The 22346-nt window shown below is 39.9% G+C and overlaps 3 protein-coding genes across 3 annotated transcripts; 1 reads left to right on the plus strand and 2 right to left on the minus strand.

Annotated features, from left to right (window-relative positions):
* Positions 1-2385: 2385 nt before the first annotated feature.
* LOC102714752 (protein VASCULAR ASSOCIATED DEATH 1, chloroplastic) lies at positions 2386-11864 on the plus strand. Its single transcript, XM_040525944.1, has 18 exons — positions 2386-2725; positions 2875-2937; positions 3501-3551; positions 4749-4814; positions 5369-5464; positions 5544-5645; positions 7597-7694; positions 7797-7969; positions 8081-8121; positions 8360-8447; positions 8532-8618; positions 8741-8795; positions 9355-9421; positions 10121-10217; positions 10534-10595; positions 10702-10744; positions 10898-11175; positions 11323-11864. Exons 1-18 carry the CDS (start codon positions 2534-2536, stop codon positions 11566-11568), a joined length of 1905 nt encoding a protein of 634 aa, XP_040381878.1. The 5' UTR covers positions 2386-2533; the 3' UTR covers positions 11569-11864.
* A 1768-nt stretch (positions 11865-13632) lies between these two features.
* LOC102722412 (monooxygenase 2-like) lies at positions 13633-16262 on the minus strand. The gene is made up of 3 exons (XM_040526160.1): positions 15870-16262; positions 15259-15749; positions 13633-14493 (listed from the first exon to the last, which is right to left on the minus strand). The coding sequence occupies exons 1-3, from the start codon at positions 16178-16180 to the stop codon at positions 13946-13948; spliced, it is 1350 nt and encodes a 449-aa protein (XP_040382094.1). The 5' UTR covers positions 16181-16262; the 3' UTR covers positions 13633-13945.
* A 1815-nt stretch (positions 16263-18077) lies between these two features.
* LOC102715036 (nucleoside diphosphate kinase 1) lies at positions 18078-21784 on the minus strand. The gene is made up of 4 exons (XM_006657656.3): positions 21598-21784; positions 21336-21384; positions 19887-20118; positions 18078-18469 (listed from the first exon to the last, which is right to left on the minus strand). Exons 1-4 carry the CDS (start codon positions 21646-21648, stop codon positions 18352-18354), a joined length of 450 nt encoding a protein of 149 aa, XP_006657719.1. The 5' UTR covers positions 21649-21784; the 3' UTR covers positions 18078-18351.
* Positions 21785-22346: the final 562 nt, after the last annotated feature.

Raw genomic sequence — 22346 nt, forward strand, 5'->3', positions numbered from 1 at the left:
TATTATTTTTTGTGGTTTGGGGATCACCCCTTAACTCTACCGATGGCTAACGGTGCATTATTAAGAGAGCAATAGAATAATAGTACGCACTAAATGAAACCCCATATCTGACATAGAATTTGAAGTAAGCGGACGAAGCTGAATGATTAGGGTAGATAACTTTAATATATTTTCCTATTTACAATTGATATATGAAAATAGTTATGAAGGGATTGAAAATAATAATAACATGGCTAATGCAATACTGATATTGGATCAGTGGGAGGAGGCAAAAGGAAATATCTGTCACCTGTCGTACATATATTGTGACCGTGATTTATTTGTGCCCTCTACAAGAATGATATAGTAATACTTGAGGAAAGTAATAAAAAGGTTTATCTACCCTAAAATTAGCCCATAATAATTCTGGATTGGTATCATCCCAAAAATTATTAGATCCAAAAATTATCCTTCTCTCCAACAGTGGTCCTATAATTGGTTCCCAAAACTTTTGAAATGAGCCACATTAATCTTTTGTCTCAATTAAAATCATTGGTATTATACTTCAGAGTAAAATGCTGGGTATAATCATTCTACTTGTGTGCAAAAAACTTTATGAGCTAGAATATATTTGTTACAATATTTTACTGTGTTACATTAATATATTTTTCAGATTGCAATCCATGCTGAGTGATGTAACCCTTATTTAGACACATCAACTAGCAAAATCTATCAACCACCCATGAAGCCCACTGGAAGGGAGACGGCGGCAGCAGCCGGCCGGAATCGTTCCCAAGGGTGATAGATTGTTGTATTGGGAACCCCAGTAGAATATCAAAAAGTACATGCGCTTGGGGATGCTAGAAGTTTGGTAGTGCTTTTGAGCATCCGTAGGAGTGTGTTTTTAGTCTCTAATTCTAAAATTTAATTTTTGAGACTCATATTAGCATCTTGTTGGAGATGCTCTAATGCATCCATCCCAGAATAAGCCAGGACTATTTAACTAATTTTGGATAAATTCATATTTATTTAAAATGATCTCTATGTTCCTATCTACCTACCCTTGGTAATGAAAAGATGTGAAATAATTGTGCAAGTTCCTATTGTAATCCTTTTTCTTTCCATCCTAATTCTAAAGTAGTCAATAATTTTGTAATAACATTTTTAACAAAAATAATCACTTTTTTTGGGAAGAGAGTATAGAATAAGATAGGATCAAATGTTTCTATTATAAAACATTACTTCACCGATAATTAATAAGTAGATTTTCTTTTTGCGAGACATAACAAATAACGGCAAAAACAACTTATATATGGCCCATTTGGTAGAGCTCTGAAATCCAAATCCTAGCTCCAAACTCTAACTCTAGTATGAGCTGCTTCTGTGAGAGCTGGAGAGCAGATCAAAACTGTGGGAGCTAGAGAGTAGTCCATTTTTTAGGAACAACTTCGTCAACTCCGCACCTAAAAAAGTAGAATTTATACTATTTGGCACAACTCCGGCTCTAAATAAGTTAGAATTAGGAGCTGGAGTTGTGCCAAACGGGCCCATACTCCACTACCAGCAGAAGTGGAAGATGGCAAAAACAACTTCTGCATGTGTTCTTTCTTGACGAAAGATAGAATATATTTTTATTTTCTAGTTTTCAGGATATATATTTAAAGATATAAACAATAAAAATTAATTAATATAAAGTTTATGACATACATTAGAGAAATAAGATGATAAAATCTTATATAAATACTTTTCAAATACACACTATTTCGAAATAGAGGTCCAAAAGAAAAAGAATTGAGAATAGTAGGAACAAAAAACACGGCCGTGCCGGCAGCGTTCCACTCCCACCGCTGTCCTTTCTTTTTCCCCGCCGTTCTCCGTTCCGTTCCGTAACCCCTCCGCTCCGTCGGAAGTCGCCAGCGGCCGAACCCACCCGACCACGCACACACGGACACACCAGCATTATTTTTTAAATATTTTTAATAAATAGTTTTTCATTATTAAATCTCAAAACTAAATATTAGCACCAAAGCATTTAATCACGTCACCACGTGACGTGACAAAAGTACATTGCCACACCAAATAATTGGCGTGTCGCGTTGTCTTGCCAGACAAGCTCGCGTTGTTGTCAGAGACGTAACAACTCGTTTTATCATGATAGAAACGATGATGTGATAAAAAGTTTCAGATGGTGAACATATTTTTCTTAGAGATTTAATAGCAAAATTATTTAATTAAAATATTTAAAAAGTAAAATAAAATTTCCCGGGCAAGACGGGAGCCCGGGCACGCCCCGGTGGCCGCGAAACACGTCACCGTCGCGGCGTTAACCTCACACCGCCCTCCACCTCCCTTCTCTCTTTTTTTTCACATTCAAACCCCCGTCTCCTCCTCTCCCCCTTTTCTCACTCCACCTACCTACCCTTCCCCACCTCTACCGCCACCGCCGCCCTCCTCCGGCGACCGACCGACCGCCCCTCGAAGCGGCTGCCTCTGCCTCCCCGGTGTCGGACTCGGTGGGGGGGGGGGGCGGTGTGCTGCTGCTGCGTGCGCGGGCATGGCGTCGCCGGCCGTCGCGTCACCGAGCCGCGCCCCGAGCAGGGGCTCGGCGGCGGACACCACCACCGCGCCCTCGCCGGCGTCCCCGCCGCGGCGGCTCATGTCGGCGTCGCCGGCGGTGGAGGCCTCCGCGGGCTCGTCCCCGGACTCCGGCCGCTCCGGGGAGCTCGCCGCCGCGCCAGACGCCTCGGTGGGTGGCGGTTGCTTCGCAGCCGGGATTGCCGGAATCTCGCCTCGTTTTTTTTTTCTATTTACTTTTTACCTTTGGATTTGGTTTTACTGGTTGGTTGGTGGTGGAGTTGGGGGGTTTCTGACGTGGTGTGGGTTTGGTTCGTGCAGAGCCAGTTGCTGGCGAGCCGGAGCGAGGAGTACAGGCTTTTGTTTCGCCTGCCACCCGACGAGGTAAATTTGATCGCTGCTGCATGCTTCATCTGCTCGATCTGAGTGTTGATTCAACTATATTGCGATGCTTCGTTCCTGGGGGAATTTGGGTGCTCAAGTGCTCGAGCAGAGGTAGATAGTGTTTCATTTCCATGGGCTTTGACTTTCTGCGCCTTGGTCGTTTCCCTCACAATCCACGTTTGTTGTTTACGCTTGCTTCCGAGCATGGCGGCGTCAGGTCTTGCCAATTCGGTTCTGTCCATTGACTGTTGGCATCAGACTGTGCCGATTCGGTTGTCTATTGAATATGTGGTGGAGTTTTTGGTTAAATTGTGACAATTTTGTGGAAGCATGCCAAAATTGTGGGGTTTTGTTTGATTGGATAGCCTACTCGTAGTTTCATTAACCCTTTTTATGATTTCATTTGGTTGATCATAAATGAACATTGACTGGTGCTAATTGTCCGGGTGTCAACCTAGCATGCGTATCAAGATAATACGCCAATATTTTTTAATTGAACAGTAATTTGATGAATTATTAATATTTCTTATGATTATCTCTGAGGTAATATTTTTGCATTGCAGGTTCTTTTGCAAGATTTTAACTGCGCGCTCCAAGAAAATATTCTTCTTCAGGTAGTTCTTAATGACATCATCCGCTGCTACTTCTTGTAACTTATGTCTACCCAATATCGATTGGTAAACGTAGGCTTTCGAAATTGAGAATCATCTATGGCTTACAAAAAATTTCCAAAGTTTCCAAAGTTCAAGCATCTATATTACTTGAATCATGACAACCGATGAGTGTCAATAGGCTGCATGCATTTATATTTCACACTGTTGACCAAAGAATCCGTTAACACAGAGAGTTGTTCCCCGATATGGCACTACATTGTTTCCTGTTTGCCTGCAGTTAATTCAACCCATTTAGCAGCACCAAGAAAATTCTTTAATGCATTGCTCATGTGCATGCAAAAATAAAAGGGCAAGGTTAGCAAAGGTAACTTGTCACATTTTTAGTAAGAAAATGATAGCCTGGTTGACCATGCAGTATTAACTGCTGTCAATTTTCACAATTAGAGTAAATTTGAGGTTTATCATACACAATCACCTGTAGTAAAATTGATTTGATATACGCATGGCAAGTGTTAGCCCCACAGTTTTGTGGTGTAGATTCACTGTTTGAATTTACTTTGTATCAATTTAAGATATGTGCACCCACCAAATTATATTCAAGTTTATGCCTTTGATGTACAAAAACATATACAAAGATTTATTGAAAGGCTTAACACTAAAATTTAATCCATACTTTCCTTACCCTGCTAATATGCCAACCTTTAGTCTTTCCATCTAATGAATCTCTTGAGGACATGTATACCAAAGTACAATAATTGTGTAGATTGATTGCTAGGTGCCTGATAAGTTGAGATGAAAGGATCTAACTTGTTGCAATTAAGGGTGCTACTGTCCATCACCCTTCTGTCTTGCAAGTTATACATGTTCTTTCATTACTTTGTTTCAACCTACTACATGTATAAATTGTTAGACAATCTGGTTTCACTATTGTCTTGTGAGTTCCTCGTGTTCTATCATTACTTCGTTTCAAAGTACTGCGTTATTACTTATTACTTTATTAGACAGTTTGGTTTCACTACTGCGGTACTGCCCTTAATTAGTGCTTTGTGCCTCAAACTCCTTTGTTTGACATATACAAATGATGGAGTGCAGTTATATCCTTTTGTAGGGGAAAACTATAAGGCTTTAATTCAGACTTTCAGCCCTGTCTATGATTTTCTGATTCTAACAAATATACATTATTCTGCATTTCTGCAGGGGCATATGTATTTATTTCTACACCATATATGCTTCTATTCCAACATTTTTGGATATGAGACCAAGGTAATGAATGATCTGGAGACAATCATCATACATCATAAACAGCACTCCACTCTGTTATGCTTCATCTTCGATTCTTCATATAGTTCCTATAGTAGGCTAAGCATTTAGCATATGGAAGGACCGAAGGATACATGGCCATCAAAACCTGTCAATTTGCTTGAATCAGGATTCTCACTTGTACTTTGAATTTCCTGTGTGCTGATTATAATTAATACCTAAATGTTGGCTTTCTATAAGTGAAGCAATTTTTATTAGCTAACTCAGTGACTTAAATCGAACTGGAAAAACTGAAGGATGGTTCTCCAACAATATTGTTTTTTTAATTATTTTTTTCCAAATTGACTGACCAATAAATTTAACTTGCTGCTACAATACAATTATCCACTGTCAAATACTCCGATTGGTTTCAGTAATTTGTTTGCAATAGTTTATGCTACTGCTACTGCTCATTAAATGTTTCAGTGGTATATATACAAAAATACTAATGCATTGCCCGTACTGCTTACAAAGATTATTGACTATAGCTCTCTTCCACTGTCACCTTCTCTTTTCAGAAAACTATTCCATTGCAGGAAGTGACTGATGTTCGTAAAGCAAAAACAGCTGCTATTTTTCATAATGCCATTGAAATTGTTGCCGGTACAAAAAGGGTGAGAAACTGAGAACCTATCATTGTCTTGATTTCTAGTTTATACCAGAGCTATTTCGTTCAATGTACATTGCTTGCAGCACTTCTTTGGATCTTTCTTGTCACGTGATGAAGCTTATCGCGTTATAGTAGAGGGCTGGGAACAGCATGTCAGTGATGCTAGGTTGCTCCTTGAACGCCAGGTAATGAAACACCTATAGTAGCTTCTATTTGTTGATATGAGTGCAGTGTAGGAGTTGTGAATAAACTCATACTAGTTATAAACTCATACTAGTTATATACCCGTGCTAACGCTACGGTGATACTTGATAATGCAAATCAAGCAATATTTATGTTTTGGACAACAAGATATATTTCTCCTTTTGCACAACCGAATGAAAAATGTTGTTTTATTTTTGCATAATTGCGTCTATCCGTGAACACAAGAGATATGCACATCATCCACCATGTTTCTAGCCACACCACTTCGCCACCTTAACATTTGGGTGCTTGCTTTGTTTTTAGTTTTCCTATTAGTATCATGAAAAAACTGAGCACCGGCCGTTGACGACAGTGATAAATGACCAGCATAAGACACGACTGGCAAGAAGATAAATTGATCGAATATTTTTTTCCTAAAGAAGGAGATCGTTTCATCGGTCAAACCTATATACAAGCTTATTCTTTGCATGCATGGCAAAAGTTAAAATTACTATCCAACTGAACATAAGGAATCAAATGTAGTGACAAACTGAAATTTTACCCAAGAATGTTGATACCTCGCTCCCGATCGTCTTCAAACTTCAGGGTGCAACAAGAGAAGAACGAAGCAAACTTTCACAGAGACCATAAACAAAATTCCGTTGTAATAGGTCACAGAGAAACAGTTTTACATATCATTTCTTACATATTTCAAATTTTAGAAGCCCGTTAAACCTACATGCTGTGATGGAAGAACACAAGGGACCATCAATCCAAAATAGGAGGTAACATAACAGACATGGGTTGATTTAGATTTCTTATTCTGCATTTGTGGCTACTAATTAACGTTGTCATTGCTGGACCACCATAAGTGCAAAGCCAAGTGCATTTACCAAGCATAGCTAAAAGTAAAACTTATATTGGTGCTATGATGAAAGGTATTTTCCTACTTAAAACACTGATATGCAAGTATTTTGCCTACTTGCCACAAATCTCATAGCAAATAGGAGAGAAAAGTCGTATGGTAAGAAGCTAGATAACTGTTCTAGCTAAAGTAAGAATGAAACATATGTCTTAGGTGCATCGAATACAACTGAAATAAGTGCATCATATAATAAGTCCGAGTCCCCGGCCTCCTCTCCCCCGGGTCCCAGCCCTGCTATCCGAGTCCCTGGCCTCCCCTCCCCCCGGTCCCGGCCATGACCTCCTCTCCCTAGGGTTCCAAGCCCAGCCGTTCGTGTCCCTGGCCTCCCCTCTCCCCAGTTCCTGGCCTTCTGCTACGAGAACATTAATAATGGTTAACAATGAATCCTATTACAAATGTATTTGTATTATTCATAAAAATTGGCTAATTTACATCATAATCCATATAAGTTAAAACTATATATAGTTGTATTGTAAACATTGATCCTTCCTATTTATATCTTTTATATAAGTATATGCAACCTTGTAGATGCATGTGTAGACGGATCCTCTTAACCAGCAGATTGGAAACTTAAAATAGTACTGCAAGCATGCATGACACATCGTCTGGAGACTTTGTTGATCAAGAGCAGAGAAGGGGATTACCTATCGTGTCCTTGTGGTCACATCACGTGTGCGAATGCAACACGGCAGATCGACAAGAGGCGGCATATGCAATGGTTCCACTAGGGTGATGGAGCGACCAGCGAAGGCAGGCGAATAGCATAGGAAGAAGGTGAAGCGGAGATGGCGTTGTGTGCTGGAGGACGAACTTGGGAAAGGGGGACGCGATTTCAGGAGGGGAAGGTAGGAAGGATACGTGGGATGGTGTCGTGTGCGGTGATAGGGTGCAGGTGGAGGGGTGTGGACTGTTTGATCTAACATGATTGATATGGATCTTAGGATTTGTCCCATGAGTCATGAGTCTTTTGTGTTGGTGCACTATAGGATAGATTTGAAAAGTTGTTTGTATTTGCTCTTCTACTATAGGATTTGAAGTCAGGAAATAGCAGTGATGAAAATGGTTATGTTTTGTTGGAAGGAGCAAAAGAAACTAAACAAGATGATGATTCATCACCTTCGGACAGGTTACTTTTTTCCTTGAACAAAATTCTCTCTTTGATTATGCCCCATCAATCTTTTTTTTTTTGATTGTTTATGAATGTTAATTTGAGATTGTTGGACTGTAGGTCTGTTAATGGTACAGCTGTCACAAGTGGTAATAATTATAATGGTGACTTGGACATCAATATTTCCAAAAGGTCTTCAGAAGGGCAGGAGAATGAAAGTGAAGATAAATGTACTGCTGCTACTGCACTTAATCCATTCATCTTGGGGCCCTGTGATGATGATGCTCCTAATGGTTTGTTCGAACTATCCTTTTCTGTATCCCTTTTGTTATCACAAATTATATTGTTAGGCTTGTCTTCCGTGATTGTTTTGCTAATTGTGTTGTAACTTTTATTTTCTGCAGTACCCGAACCTTTTACTTTGATCACTGAGTCAAAGTTTCAGGTTAGCTAGATTTAATTTACTTTCCAGAACTATTAAGTATTAGTTAATGCACCATCTGTTTCATATTTTAAGACCTTCTAGCTCTACCTAGATTTATTCATTGATCTATGTATATAGTTTGTATATTTGTCTAAATTCATTAGCACCCATATGAATCTAAGCAAGGCTAGAAAGTCCTGCATTATGAAACGATGGGAGTAACTGATAACAAAACACCATGATGTAAATTCAATGACAGGCACCTGTGGAAGTTATGTTTAATATGTTACTGTCAGATAGTGCTTTTGGTTTTGTGGATGATTTACACAAAAGGTGTGGTGACAAAGGTTAGTACTTTAGTGCTATTCCTTTTTTATTAGCACCTTCTGGTCAATAGTATATTTTACTGGGACCTAAATGAACTGCTGCAGAATTCCGTTGTTCCCCTTGGCATTTGGATGAACAAGGAGGACTTGTAAGGGACGTTTCATTCTTGCATCCAATTAAAATTTATCTTGGTATGTCAAGAGCTTTCTGCCTACCATATATGAATGTAATAGTTGGCATTGAGTATTTCATGTGCTTTTACTTGTTTTACATTTTTGTAACATTTATTTTGATTCCTCTATATTGTCCTTAGGTGCAAAATTTGGGACTTGCCAGGAGGTTCAAAAACTTCGTGTGTACAAAAATAGGTTAGTCATATGTTTGCACGGTTACACCTAACAATGGAGTTGTCTGAAAATATTGAGCATCCTGAAGTCATTGAGATGTATTAGCATTTGTTTCATTTTTCGTGTTTTGTTGGTTACACCAACTTGTTGGTCGATCATAGAAAATGTGAGCCTCATAGCAAAATAATTGTGTTTGTTCTTATTTCTAACTTAGATGTTAACTCAATTAGTCATACCTTTATGGCTTTATTGCAGTCATGCAATGCCAGCCTCGGTGATGTATCCATAGTGTAATCTCAATTTGTTCATACCACCATTGCAGTGAATTGTAATATAAATGACCTAATTTGGTAACTGAATCTGTGAGTTAGATTTGTTCTAATATATCTAAGTGACTCCATTTGCACATGAAGTTGTTCTATTATATCATCTCATTTCATATTTCCTGTTGAACTTAGGAACAGAGGGAGCAGTGTATTTCTTCTATGATCTCCTGTGTGTGCTAAAAAAAACTTCTCTATTATTGATGCTAAATTCTCCTGATGTTTCATTTTCTTGTTTATTTGTCATTTGTTCACAGGCATCTCATGATGCAGACATCGCAGCAAATTGGTGATGCGCCATACGGGGACCATTTCACTGTTGAGGTGAGGAACTCAGTTGGTTAGCTCATCTTGCTTGAAGCCCACTTTTTCCAAGAAACTATATATCATGAGATTCTAATTCATATAGCCCTGCTAAACTTTAACTGGAAACAGAGCAATGTCTGGTGGCTTTTCTTTGTGGATGAGTATATGATGGGCTATGTTCTCCGCAAGTCCAAAATATTATTAACAACTTTCAATCATTCCTGTTAGATCCACAGATGGAAGTTTTAAATTTTCTCTCTAGAGCATAGTGAGATTGAATTTTCTGTGGTTTATTTCAAAACCTTGATGTTTGTACCATACTTGCACGGAAATAAGTGGAGCATGCTCATTTCCTCCCTATTTCCAAAGTGGTTCTTCCCAATGAAGGGTCATGTGTGTGGGTTTGAATCCAGAATTGAGCCGAACAAAAGAAAAATTTTGTGCCTAAATCAAACTATTCAAACACCCAAAATTACAGAGCTAAAATAAAAGCTTGAGCATATGAGAATTATAGGCACATGTATTGAGATCAGCACTGTCATGGAAACGAATTCCAGCTTCATTTATATTTTACAGTGGGAACATAAATTCTAAACCTTTCTAGTTTGCTTCTACATATAACTTTTTATGCTACATGTCATTGTAGAGAAGCTGAAATGATGTTTCTAACTATGAAATATTATTGAGCTTCTATTCCTTCTGCCTTCTTATTGACAGGGGATCTGGGATTTTGAACAAGATAGTCTGGATGAAAACAGTTGCTACCTCAGGGTATATATTAATGTAGCCTTCTCAAAGAAAACCATATTTAGAGGTGAGAACCACATCTATGCTGAATGCTCTAGCAGTTTGAGACGTTTAAATGTATTTTAGTGGCATTTTACATGTACATATGCAGATTTAGTGAACAACCACATTTTGGTCAGAGTTAATTCCAAACGATTGCTTAGTTCTGGATCAAATTGATGCATATTTAGAATTTTACTTCTTCATGGAGTTATTTCTAAGCTATTCTTGCTTATGTGGGGGACAAGTGCTATTTGTTTATTTCTACGTCCCATAAAGATCAGTTTATTTCATCTACCACAATTTAACTGTTTCTCCTTTTTCTTTAAATATCAAAATTACAGGGAAAATTGATCAATCAACAAAGGATGAATGCCGTGATGTTTTTGAGCTATGGATCAAGCTTGTATGTCTTTTCTCACCTCATGTCCGTTTTACTACAAGTCTGCAAAGCTATTTAGAATTTAAGTCTTAAGTGATCCTTACTCCTTCCTTGATTTCGTGTTTTTTAGGGTCATGATCTTTTGAAGCAGGATACCAGCTGTCATTCGAGAGGTCTGTAAATTGAATGCCCACTTCACCTCATATAAGTCATTCACTCTTTTCCTATTGTTCTGACTTGCTTGATCCAAAATGCGGCCCCATTTGCAGGAATTATTCAAAATTCTGAAACAGTTAGTTGACCCTTTTCTCTGTCCATTCCTACAGGACCCTCCAGCTCAACTAATGCTGATGATCCATCAGGGACTACTCGAGTTAATGAGGATCCTTTGGAAAACACAGATCCAGGCTCACCTTATGCACCCAATGAACATGTTGTGAGAAGCATCGTTCCTCCTATTCATGGTCATCAACCGAGTATAGGATGGGATTCCTTAACATCCACATCGCAAGAACTTTGGGGTTCACTCTTGTCATATATACGGTCAAATCAGCTTGGGCCAGTGTTAGCATTGACACTGGTGGCCATCATCGTTCTAATGCAGGCAAGTGCATTTGGCCATTTGGTTGCATACATATACCAAAGTTGAGATTGCCTGGTGAAAATTCTATCTAGTTATTGCTTCAGCAAAACTATGTATTAACAATCTCCCTTGTTATCTTCTAACACACTCATTTTACATCTACTGCAGGTAACCATCATAGTTCTACTACTTAGATCCCCCAAGGTGTACATGGTTAGCCACGAAACCTCCCCAACCGGCTTCTCCTACAGCAAAGAGAGTATAGACTGGGTGCAAAAGAGACTAAACCTATTAGGCGAGGAGATGCGGATGGCGGAGTCTCACCTGGAGACGATGCAACACGAGTTTGTATGGCTCAAGTCTCATCTGGAAAGGCTGCAGAGACTGAGGAGCAGCAGCAGCAGCAGCTCTTGACCGGCAAATAGAGTGAGTACAGCTGAGGGCAAAGCACTTAGTTTATTTATTTCTTCTTGTTTGTTGTATTTAATTTAATAGTACAGTGATACTGCAAGCAAATATCCTGGTGTGCACACTACGGGATATTATGATAGAGTATCAGTAGTGCACCATGGTTATGGTGTGATACTCCGTGAATAACTCGAATACGAGGTGGAAAATCTCCACTCACGACGACAAATGTATGCTGCAAAGTTGTACATTACAGAATCTATCAAAATTCGAAAATGTTCACTTTACCTCTCCTTAGCCTGCTTCAGGGTTTGCATTTCCGATTGGAACTTTGCTCTTGGTCCCTAGAGGTTTAATGGTTTTCAGTTTTCACGAGAATCGACGTATTTTGGACTAATTTATAAAAACAAATAAATTTTGAGGTCAAATTCCTGAGTTTCGCGGGGGCACATATCGGAAGCCGAACGGTTTTAGGGAAATTTTAAAGAAAAGAAAATGTGACCCAACTTACTGGAATATCGATTTGTTTGAAAAGAGAATTTGTGAGAAGTCAACGGTAATTCTTGTTCAGTTTCCTGTAAATAGGGGAAATAGATGGCAAATGCCAGAAAAGAGGGCCAAGACAAGTGAACATTATGATGAGAGGATGGTTACTGCATTTGACCGTGCAAGTGATAAACTAGCCAATGCTATAATTAAGGCTAGCATCGTAAATAGTGATGTCCATGCTAATCTATTTGATAATTTGAATAGCATTCTAGCTTTTAAGCAACATCATATATCTTGGTAGTATATCATTATTTGGTCTCCAATCCTCACACTGCCAGAGCTATCAATGCTCTTCCATTTGCCAACAAGTTGAATTAGGTTGCTATGTATATTAGTGATAAGTTCCCCGGTAAAATATAGGGTTTTCTCTTTAAAGTTGATTGTTTATTTTGCTATTGTGAACAATTATTATCTTTCAATTGCCATGATTTGATAATGCGTAAGACTTGTAATTTCTTATTATCAAGTGAGAGACTTGGAATTTTAAATTATGTGATCTTTATCTATGTTTGGATGTCTCTTGGTTATCACGTGAGGATATACACAATCTCATTTATTATTTATCCTTTTATGCAATTTATTAGTCTATTATTATTGGTAAAATGACGTGTAATTTTAAATGTTATTTGTATTGATATTTATACAATTATGTGAGTTAATTTTGTAAATATAAACCAAACATATTGACTTATTTGAAACTACCCTTGCGGGAGATAACCTCACCAACATAATATGAGAAGTTAAATATATTAAGTCATCCTACCTCCGTTCCTATATCCAAATATGTCGCATGATAACAACATCACTTCATCCAAAAAAAAACATGATTAAACACGTTCTCATCCTATGATCGTGGGCTGTTAAGGGGACTGATTTTCAGACAAGTGTTGGGTGGGTGAGTAGCTGAGTGCATTCGACGTGAAGAAAAAAAAATCTACGGGAGGCGTGCATGCTGTACAGTAATCTAGTTGAGCTGGACTCTGATGGAGATCTTAGCGATGAAATTTTTTGGGGCATGAGCTGGTCTTTTCGTTTCTTTATACTTAAGTCAAAATTTAATTCTTAAATATTAATTTAAAGTTTATTTGGGGATTTTTTCACCAAACTTTATTTTTTTACCTTGGCTTTTAGATTACTAAAAATATATATATTTCTTCCACAAATTATTTTTCATGTGTAAATATGCCACAATCAACCCCCTAATTCTCCAGTGAGCTTAATTTTGTATTAATGAGGTGAAAATACATCTGCTTTGAGATATGTCATGTGTGTCCAATACCGATTTTAATATACTACCTCCATCTTTAAAAAAAATATTTTTCGATTTATATATCCAACATTTGACCATTCGTCTTATCTGAAAAAATTTTCAAAAAACTTTAAAAAATAGTCATACGTAAAGTATTATTTATGTTTTATTATCTAATAACAATAAAAATATTAATCATAAAATTTTTTAAATAAGATGAAGAATCAAATATTATATTTAAAAACTAAAAAATAAACTTATTATGGATGAAGAAGGAAATAGCAGACTAGCATTATTATATTTGTTTGCCGATACAACACAGATTTCAATAAAACCATTGAATAGCATTTGTAGGTGCACGTCCACTTACATTGCAAAAAGTCCTCTTTTCTGCTTGCATATTAATTTTCCATTCATTCACCTCAATTGTAGAGTAGAACTTCGATCATATTCTGTTACATTGTTGCAAATATTCTCTCTAAAAATGCAGTGGAATTTTCTACCCAGTACAGTACCGTCTGTGTCTGTATGGCTTGAACCGAAGAGAGAGAGAGAGAGTTTGTGTACAGCTTTGCTGGTCAGTCGTCATGGCAACGGCGCGGCCGTCGCCGGTGGCTCGAGCAGGCCGCAGTCGAAGTTGGTGTGCTCGAGGAAAGGGCCCAGCCTGACCAGCCTCGGGATCACCACGCCGTCGCGCGCCGCGCACACCGCCGGGTTCCCCCACTGCACCAGCGCGCCGACGAGCCCCGCCCGCGCCGTCAGCGGGAACACCCGCCACCACCGCTCCCGCTCGTACTCCCGCATCGCCTCGCCGTACGACGCCCCCGCCGCTGAGCCGGCGGCCCCCGCGGCGGCGGCGAGGCGGCGCGCCAGGACGACGGCGTCCTCCAGCGCGCAGCAGGCGCCCTGGCCGAGGTTGGGCGTCATGGGGTGCCACGCGTCGCCCGCCAGCACCACGCCGCCCCTCGACGCCGCCGGGGCCAGCCCCGGCCACAGCCACCGGTCGACGAGCGGCGTCCTCACCACCGCGTCCTCCGGCGTGTCGCGCATCACGGCGACGAGGTCCTCCGGCCAGCCCCGGACGAGGTCCAGCGCCTCCCTCTTCAGCGCCGCCGGGTCGGTGATTTTCGGTCCTGCAAATTAATCAAAATTACCCAAACACGTCGGGTACTAAAATGCCTAGATTTCCAGACAGAATTACTAAAATTTATTAATTGCGAGGCAAATGCATTTATTATTTTCATAAATTTACTCGTATTCAAGTAAATATGGTACACAATCTCAACTTACTACTCCACCTCGTGATAAATATTTAATTGTAATTCGATCGAATTTTAAAAATCTGACCACTAGTTTTATATTAGAGTAAATTATTGAATCTAGTAAGTTTATAGCGTTTATAAAATCTACAACTTTAAGGGGGCCAATTATGCATACTGCGTTACTGTTTTTAAATCAATGATTTCAGAAACTATCGGTTAAAGCTTCAAAATTTGATCAAATCTTATGAGCATAGCAAGCAGTATTAAGCATTTAAGCAGCCAAAAATACGGGAAAATTTTTATATTTAATGCCATTGACGTGTAGATATGCATATGACCATTCATGATTCATCTTACTTGAAAATACATTAATATTACTTATTTCTGGTATGATTTGATTTATTGTCCCAAAAACTTTAAAAATTAGTTATAATTTTGTAAATTTGCACAAAATATTTAAATAAAACGAACTGTTATATATAAAAGTTTATGAAGTCAAATCAAATAAAAAAGGGAGTACTCCCTCCAAACTTTTTAATTTGACGTTAAACATTTGCACGTGGAGGGAGTATTTTATTTCTTACATTTACCCAATTTCACGTAAATACAGTAGATTTCAAGTAAATTTGCACGCACCTGGAGTTGGGCGATTGAAGCAGATGAACCAGTAGACACGGGTGGCGGAGACGGGGACGAAGCCGGCGCGGAGGCCGCGGCCGTAGATGTAGTTCACCTTCGCCTCGAACGGCTGCCCGCCGCCGGCGCCGTCGCCGTCGTAGCGCGCGAGCCCCCGGAACGCCATGTGGCCGACGTACCTCGGCTCGGAGAAGCCCATCCACCGCGCAATCGGCGAGTTCACGCCGTCGCAGCCGACCACCACCCTGGCCACGATCCGCCTCCCGTCCTCGAGCTCCAGCTCGGTGGCGCCGTCGGGACCCCCCTGCCCGGCGACGCGCCGCAGCTTCGACGAGAAGGAGATGGCGCCCGGGGGAAGCCTCGACGCGAGCGCCTCGAGGAGCGCGCGCCTCTCCACCGCGCGGACCTCCTGCCCGGGGGCCTCCTCCTCGAAGGAGAACTCGCGGAGGACGTCCGTCGCCGCCGCCGCCGACGCCGACCGCATCTTCATCCTGCGGTCAGCTGGATGGAACGTCACCGCTGGAGCTCAGAACTCGAGGAGAAAAAGCTTCGGAATCCATGGAGGCGCCACACGACGGAGGGAGGGAGAGGGGGAGATCGATGCGTCGTACCCTTGGATGCGCAGGTGCTTGGCGCGGAGCTCGTCCGCGACGCCGATGGCGTCGAGCACGCGCCACCCGTTCTTGAACAGCGTCAGCGACGTTCCGCCGGCGCGCAGCGCGGCGCCCTGCTCCAGCACGGTGGCGCCCACGCCGAGCCGTCGCAGGGACACCGCCGTGGCCAGCCCCGCCACGCCGGCGCCCACGATGACGATCTCCTCCCTCTGCGCCGCCTCGCACCGCGGCGCCACGACGGCATTGCGGCGGCGGCGAGGATGCAGGTAGGAGGAGATGGAAGAGGAGGTGGTGGTGGCGAGCGGCATGGCGATGGCAACGCAAGCGGTTCTTGGACCGGCGGTGCCATGGCGGGACAGCGCGTGGTGGTGGTTACCTTTGCGCGGGGGATTGAGGCCCTGGGGTGGTGGACGATCGGGAGCCACACTCTAGTGTGGAGAAGAGCAAGAGAGCAAGCGCATGACACGTCACCGCCTGATTCACAGTCACTCAATCACCAGACGAGAGAAAATTTCGTTTTTACTTTACACTAGTATTGTGTTGCACCTCTTCATTTCGCTTTTAGATATGATTACGAGCTAAAATTTAAATTTTTAATCTTAAATTTTAAATTTATTTTGGGTTTCTACTGTAATTTATTTTTCAATATTTGTTTTTAGATCGCTAAGTCTAAAAAGCTAAGTTTGAAAAATAAATTAAGATAAAAAGCGAACTCTAAAATCAAGATTAAAAGTTTAAATTTTAGCTTATACATATCAGTATAAGCAAAAAAAATGTATGCGCATGTTAAGAAGTTTGTAGTACTTGCTCGTATACGTTCAACACGGAGGCACTGTTTAGTTGCCAATTTTTTTTCCTAAAAACATTGCATCAAATATTTAGACATCTAAATGAACCATTAAATATATATGAATATTAAAACTAATTACACAGTTATGAGAAAAATCGTGAGACGAATCTTTTGAACATAACTATTATATAATTAGCCATAAGTACTGCAATACCTTATATTTTCTAAAATTAATCTATGACACGTCATATGTGCATATTAATAAGGGGCCCGTACAAATGATGAGTGTAAAACTACCGCCCAATCAAGGGCTTACACTGCTGTCCACTTTTACAATATACAGTGAGGTTGGCAAAAGTGAGAGATGAATTTTCTGATATAACGAATTTTTGAGATTAAGCGCTACAGAACTGATGTAAAGTGAACATGCTACGGTTACGGTCAGAGAATCCGGATCCTGAGGTTGGACGAGAAACCCAACAGTGATCCCTCGTCGACCGATGCATGTAGAGGACCCAAAGAAATTTTTAGAGCAAGTCAAAGCAAGCAAACCAGCGGGCTACGACCCAAGCTTATACTTATAAATAAAAAATAAATGGTGTTTGCTCGTTATGTAAGAGCTAGTTGTACGTATGGTTATATTTAAAAGTTGTACACATGTTTAAAGATAGACGTTATTAAATAATAAGTGAAAAAAATAAATAGACGTTATTAAATAATAAGTGGAGAAAATAGATATGATAAGAATATCGGAGCCAACATTATAGCTAACATATGATACATATTAGCTCGAATATGCTCTTATAACATGTAGTTGGCACTACTATTAACTTGTGCTAAAATCTATGTAGAACCTCCATCTTAAATATAGTATGTGTTTTTTTAAATACCAGTTCAAATTTGATATGATGTACCTACAAGTGTTTAGAAATTAAATATTAGGGTGGAAGATATAAAATAATCCCTATTAATGTACGACGGATTGATGGGATCAAGGATATTATGTGTGCACTGTGGAATGCGAGCCTGGATGGCGAGGAAACAGAGAGTAACTTTCTTACTGGCCATTGGATTGAAATCCAACGGTCAGGGAGTCGTCTTTCAAGCTCACATCGGTCCGCTGCCAGTAAGCCACGGGCCACCTCCATGGTTCCATCTGGGCTTTGCTATTCGATCATGCTGTGCAATCTACAGATGATCCAAAACATGACCGACGAACTGGCTGTGGTTGCTTCATACGTGGGGAACATATGTATCGTGCAACACACGTTCAGATAATTATATACATGCATACAAAAACGTCACAATGCCGAGGATCTGATCTAAAATCAAAGGCCGAAAAATAAAATATTATAAAAAAACCATAAAATCAACTCTAAATTTAAGACCAGAAATTTAAATTTAAGCTTATAATCTAAAGCACAGGAAAAAAAAGATGTATTATTATTCTTCAGATCACATACGACCCAGAAACTTTAAACGCCAATACGCCCATACAGGTTCAGGTAGGCACATTTTTTAACTGCGTCTGTGATTTGTGTACCACACACAAAATCACAATTATAACGACGGTGACTCACAAAAGGGGCAATGCAGTGCAGTGCAGTGCAGAGCCAACAAGAAGAGAGTATTTAGAGAGAGGGAACCAGTCACCAACAAGAGGTGATGTGATGCTAGCCGCGAAGCTCTCTAAGACTCGTAGATCCAAGGGTGCAGGTTGCTCCTCCACTCGGCCACGCCTTCGGGGAACCACAGGGCGATCTCCTTCTTTGCGTTGTCCACTGAATCGCTCCCATGGATGACGTTCCTACAAAACCAGCAATGGCATCAGTATTAGAGCCAGATAATTAAGTATGAACAGTGACGGATCTAACCAGCGATATTATAAGGGTCTGAACAAGTTACATATAGCTTTACATATAGCTTCAGTCATCCCTTTCTACTGATTTTTACCATAAATTCTAGGGGGGCTTCGTCGGGCTCTAACGGCTTAAATGGGGTAGCGAGGGCTCGAGCCTCATCGCCCCCATGCCAAATCCGCCCCCGAGTATAAAGGTACAAGCATAATAAAATTTGCAAAAGCAGAAAGAAAGAAAAAAAAGAGAGGAAGAGTTGCAATTAGCATAATGTTTTGCATCATATTAAATTAATTAACATAGTTTAATGTAGTGCAATTATCTCTCGTCACTTGTCAAGACATAAATCATTAGAAGGTATACCAACATCGCAAACAAAGATGCACTATTATATAGTAAATTCTCACGCACACTGATTATCTGGTATTTGACACACCGGTAAAGTACAGATGTTATCATATTTATGTACGATCTATACTAAAAAAAAAAAACAGGGGAGTGGCAGTGATAGTAAAACTGCCACCCGACCTGCTCGTATCGTAAATTTTGCAAATTACTTATTGTTCTCCTTAATAACAAAAACAATCAAATCTAAGTGGATAGTCACGTATAAAATCAAATTAGGGTAAAATGTAAATCGTAAAGAAAGATGAACTTTAGTATAAATTCTCACACACACATTATCTGATACATGGTATTTGACCAGTAAACTACAAAGGATCTCACATTTATGTGCATCTATACTACTTAACCGTTATTGAATCTGCCACCCCTCCCTACCCAAATTTTAAAATTTTCAAATGACTCCTTGATTTTCTTAATAAGACAAAACAATCAAATCTAAATTGATAGCCACATCTAAAATCAAAATAAGGTGAATATTCCCTATAGAAAAATGATGTTACAATTCTTGGAAATTTTATTTATTTATTTTAGACAATATTACAATATATTTTCATATACCTGGAATAAATCATGGGCATGAAACTAGTTTAAGTAAAAGCCACTTAACAACCAATTTTCTTGCAAAAGCATCATTTGATGTTAGCAGAAAAATCAATAGAGCCAAAGCTAGAATTTATTGCAAAGAACACCCACCGTTTATGATCCTTACATGATTAAAAAGGATCACAGGTGGTGATGCAAATGAAAAATAATTTGTTAATAAAACTTTTATATACGTATTCTTAGCAATCTAGAAGCAAAAACTAAAAATAGACTTCGGTGAAAAACCCCAAAATCAACTTAAATTTGGAAAATTTAAATTGTCTTATAAGCATAAGTAGAAATAAAAAGATGGGGTGACAATAGTTGATGGAAAAAATTCAAAATTACTAATGAGATGATGAACAAAACAGACTGGCTCACCTGCCAACTTCCACAGCATAGTCAGCACGGATGGTGCCAGGGGCTGCCTCCCAAGGCCTAGTGGCCCCAATGATCCTGCGGCCAGTTGCAACAACATCCTTCCCTTCCCAAACCATGGCAACAACAGGGCCAGAGATGATGTACTCCACCAACCCAGGAAAGAAGGGCTTGTCAGCAAGTTCAGCGTAGTGCTGCTGCGCAAAGGACCTCTCCACATTCAGAAACTTCATCCCTGGACCATTGCAATCACAACACAAATTCGTAAGCACCATCATCCATCAACTATTGATGTTTGCAGATATACTTCTAAAACAGGGTAAGTTGAATCAAAATAAGTTCTAATTGATGCTCTGCATGCACTTTGAATAATCCTCATTAAAATGGGTCACCGCATAAAGTCATCAACCAATGCATGGCAAAGATGTACTTTCCTTCTGTTCTTTATTGTTGTTGCTTGAGACAACTGTTCTTTATTGTCCTGTAATTCTTTGTAACATATTTTGGTTTCCACTAAAATACAACTTGTACAAAGGAGGAAAAGGGGAAATTGTATGTTAAATGAATGTCAAAGATATTAGTTAAACTCTATTACAAGTAAGAATGATGTTTCCTTTTCAAAAAGATGTGCGTGCTTATAGGTACTTTCAACCCAAAAAAAATTGCTCTTGAAGTTAATAGACATGTCTTCAGACTTTGATGATCCCTGTTATAATAATCTTGTTGTCCATGTCATATCTAAATGCAAAATTAGATTTGACAACGAATTAGTAGATATACTAAATTGGATATAACAGTCAATCTGTTGTCCCCAGTTTAAAATTGTCCAATCATCAACATGTTATTAAAAATTTAGCTTTTCAATCATATTAAACCCCCACCTACATACCTCGTTATCCCCAACCTATCTAAATCTGCATTGTGATAGTGACATTATAGTCACTCATATGTGGCTTCATGGATGATAGGATCTACACGTTAGTGGTTGTAATAACAATAACATAATAGCAGGAGATCTCAATCCCAACCTACCCATATGAAACATGCTATTATGATGTCCACAGCCTCTGTTTTTCAGAAATACTAGAATGTACTCAATGTGTTGCAACCGGATTTTATTGAAAAAAAATATCATTAACATATTATTAATATTATTTTTGCTTGTATCATATCTTACTTTCTGCATATATTTCTTAGTGACACGTGGGTTCTTCCAAAATAAATATAGAGTTAGTGCAGGTGTTTAACATATAGGTATATAGTTATTTTCTTACTTTTAAAAATCAGAGACTTAGTGGAGTGGGTGGCAAATTCATTGCCACCGGTCACCGCCGTTAGAAATGTTTACAGGAGTAAAGATGTGAAAAAAAAAGTCTATTTACTCTAAATAACATAAGAAACATAAAAGGAAAAAGTCCTACGATCAAATTGAAAGTGAGTTAATAGCCATACCCTTCAGGTAGAATCCTTTCTTCTCAAACCGGCTGATGATGTCTCCAATCTACAGAACAGAATTAAAATTCCACATGAAAACACCGCAAAAACGGTGTCAAAACCTACGAAAACAACTCGAAATCCCACGAACAAACGCACACCATCTACTCGATTTCACCGATCCCAAACCGCAAAAAACCCTCCCTAAAATCGAAGGCCAAAACGCCAAGAAAGACACAAAAACGTATAGTAAAAAAAGAGAGCCGGTCGATCAGATTACCAGGCCCCTCTGGACGCCGTCGGGCTTGATCATGATGAAAGACTGCTCCATCTCTCTCTCCCCAGGAACCCGATCGGGACGGACGAACCGGCGATCCGCCTGCCTCGGGTGATGAGAGCGGATGAGATGAGGAGAATGAGGAGATGAGCGAGTGGAAGGGGAGGGAGAGGAGTGGGTCGTGAAAGAGACGGGCTCGTTTTAATACCAGCGGTGTCACGTCGCGAGTGCCGTGCTCCGATTGGAATCATCCTGGAAATATTCGCCACATGGGAAAACCCTCCTCTCTCTGCCGATGGTTCTTTGCCTTTCGCCGTTTCGCCCGTCGGTTTGGCTGTTTTTTTTTTTTCCTCACTTTTTCTTCACTCCTTTTCTTTCTTTTTTTTCTCTTTCCAGGTGGCATTTTTTGTTGTTTTTTCTTTCCAGGTGGTGATTTTTTTGGTTGGTTTTTTTGTTGGTTCTTTCACTTTTTTCCCCTTTCCAGGTGGCGATTTTTGGTCGTTTTTTGGTTGCGAGATTTGGCCGCGATTTGCGTGGATCAGAATCAGGTCGCGGTTGATCTGCATCACAAAACGGCGGGCTCATGGGCATGGCCGCATGGGAGGTTGAGTGTGGGCAGAAGGAGTGCAGTGGAAGTCAAAGTTCGCGAGTTTTAGGTACGGGTGTGGTACTGGATCTAACTATTTTACTTATAAAATTTAAGGATCGGATTTAAAATGAGTTAAAAATAAAATTATATAAAATTTTAAACT

This window comes from Oryza brachyantha, chromosome 7, assembly GCF_000231095.2.
Source record: "Oryza brachyantha chromosome 7, ObraRS2, whole genome shotgun sequence".
NCBI classification, from domain to species: Eukaryota; Viridiplantae; Streptophyta; class Magnoliopsida; order Poales; family Poaceae; genus Oryza; species Oryza brachyantha.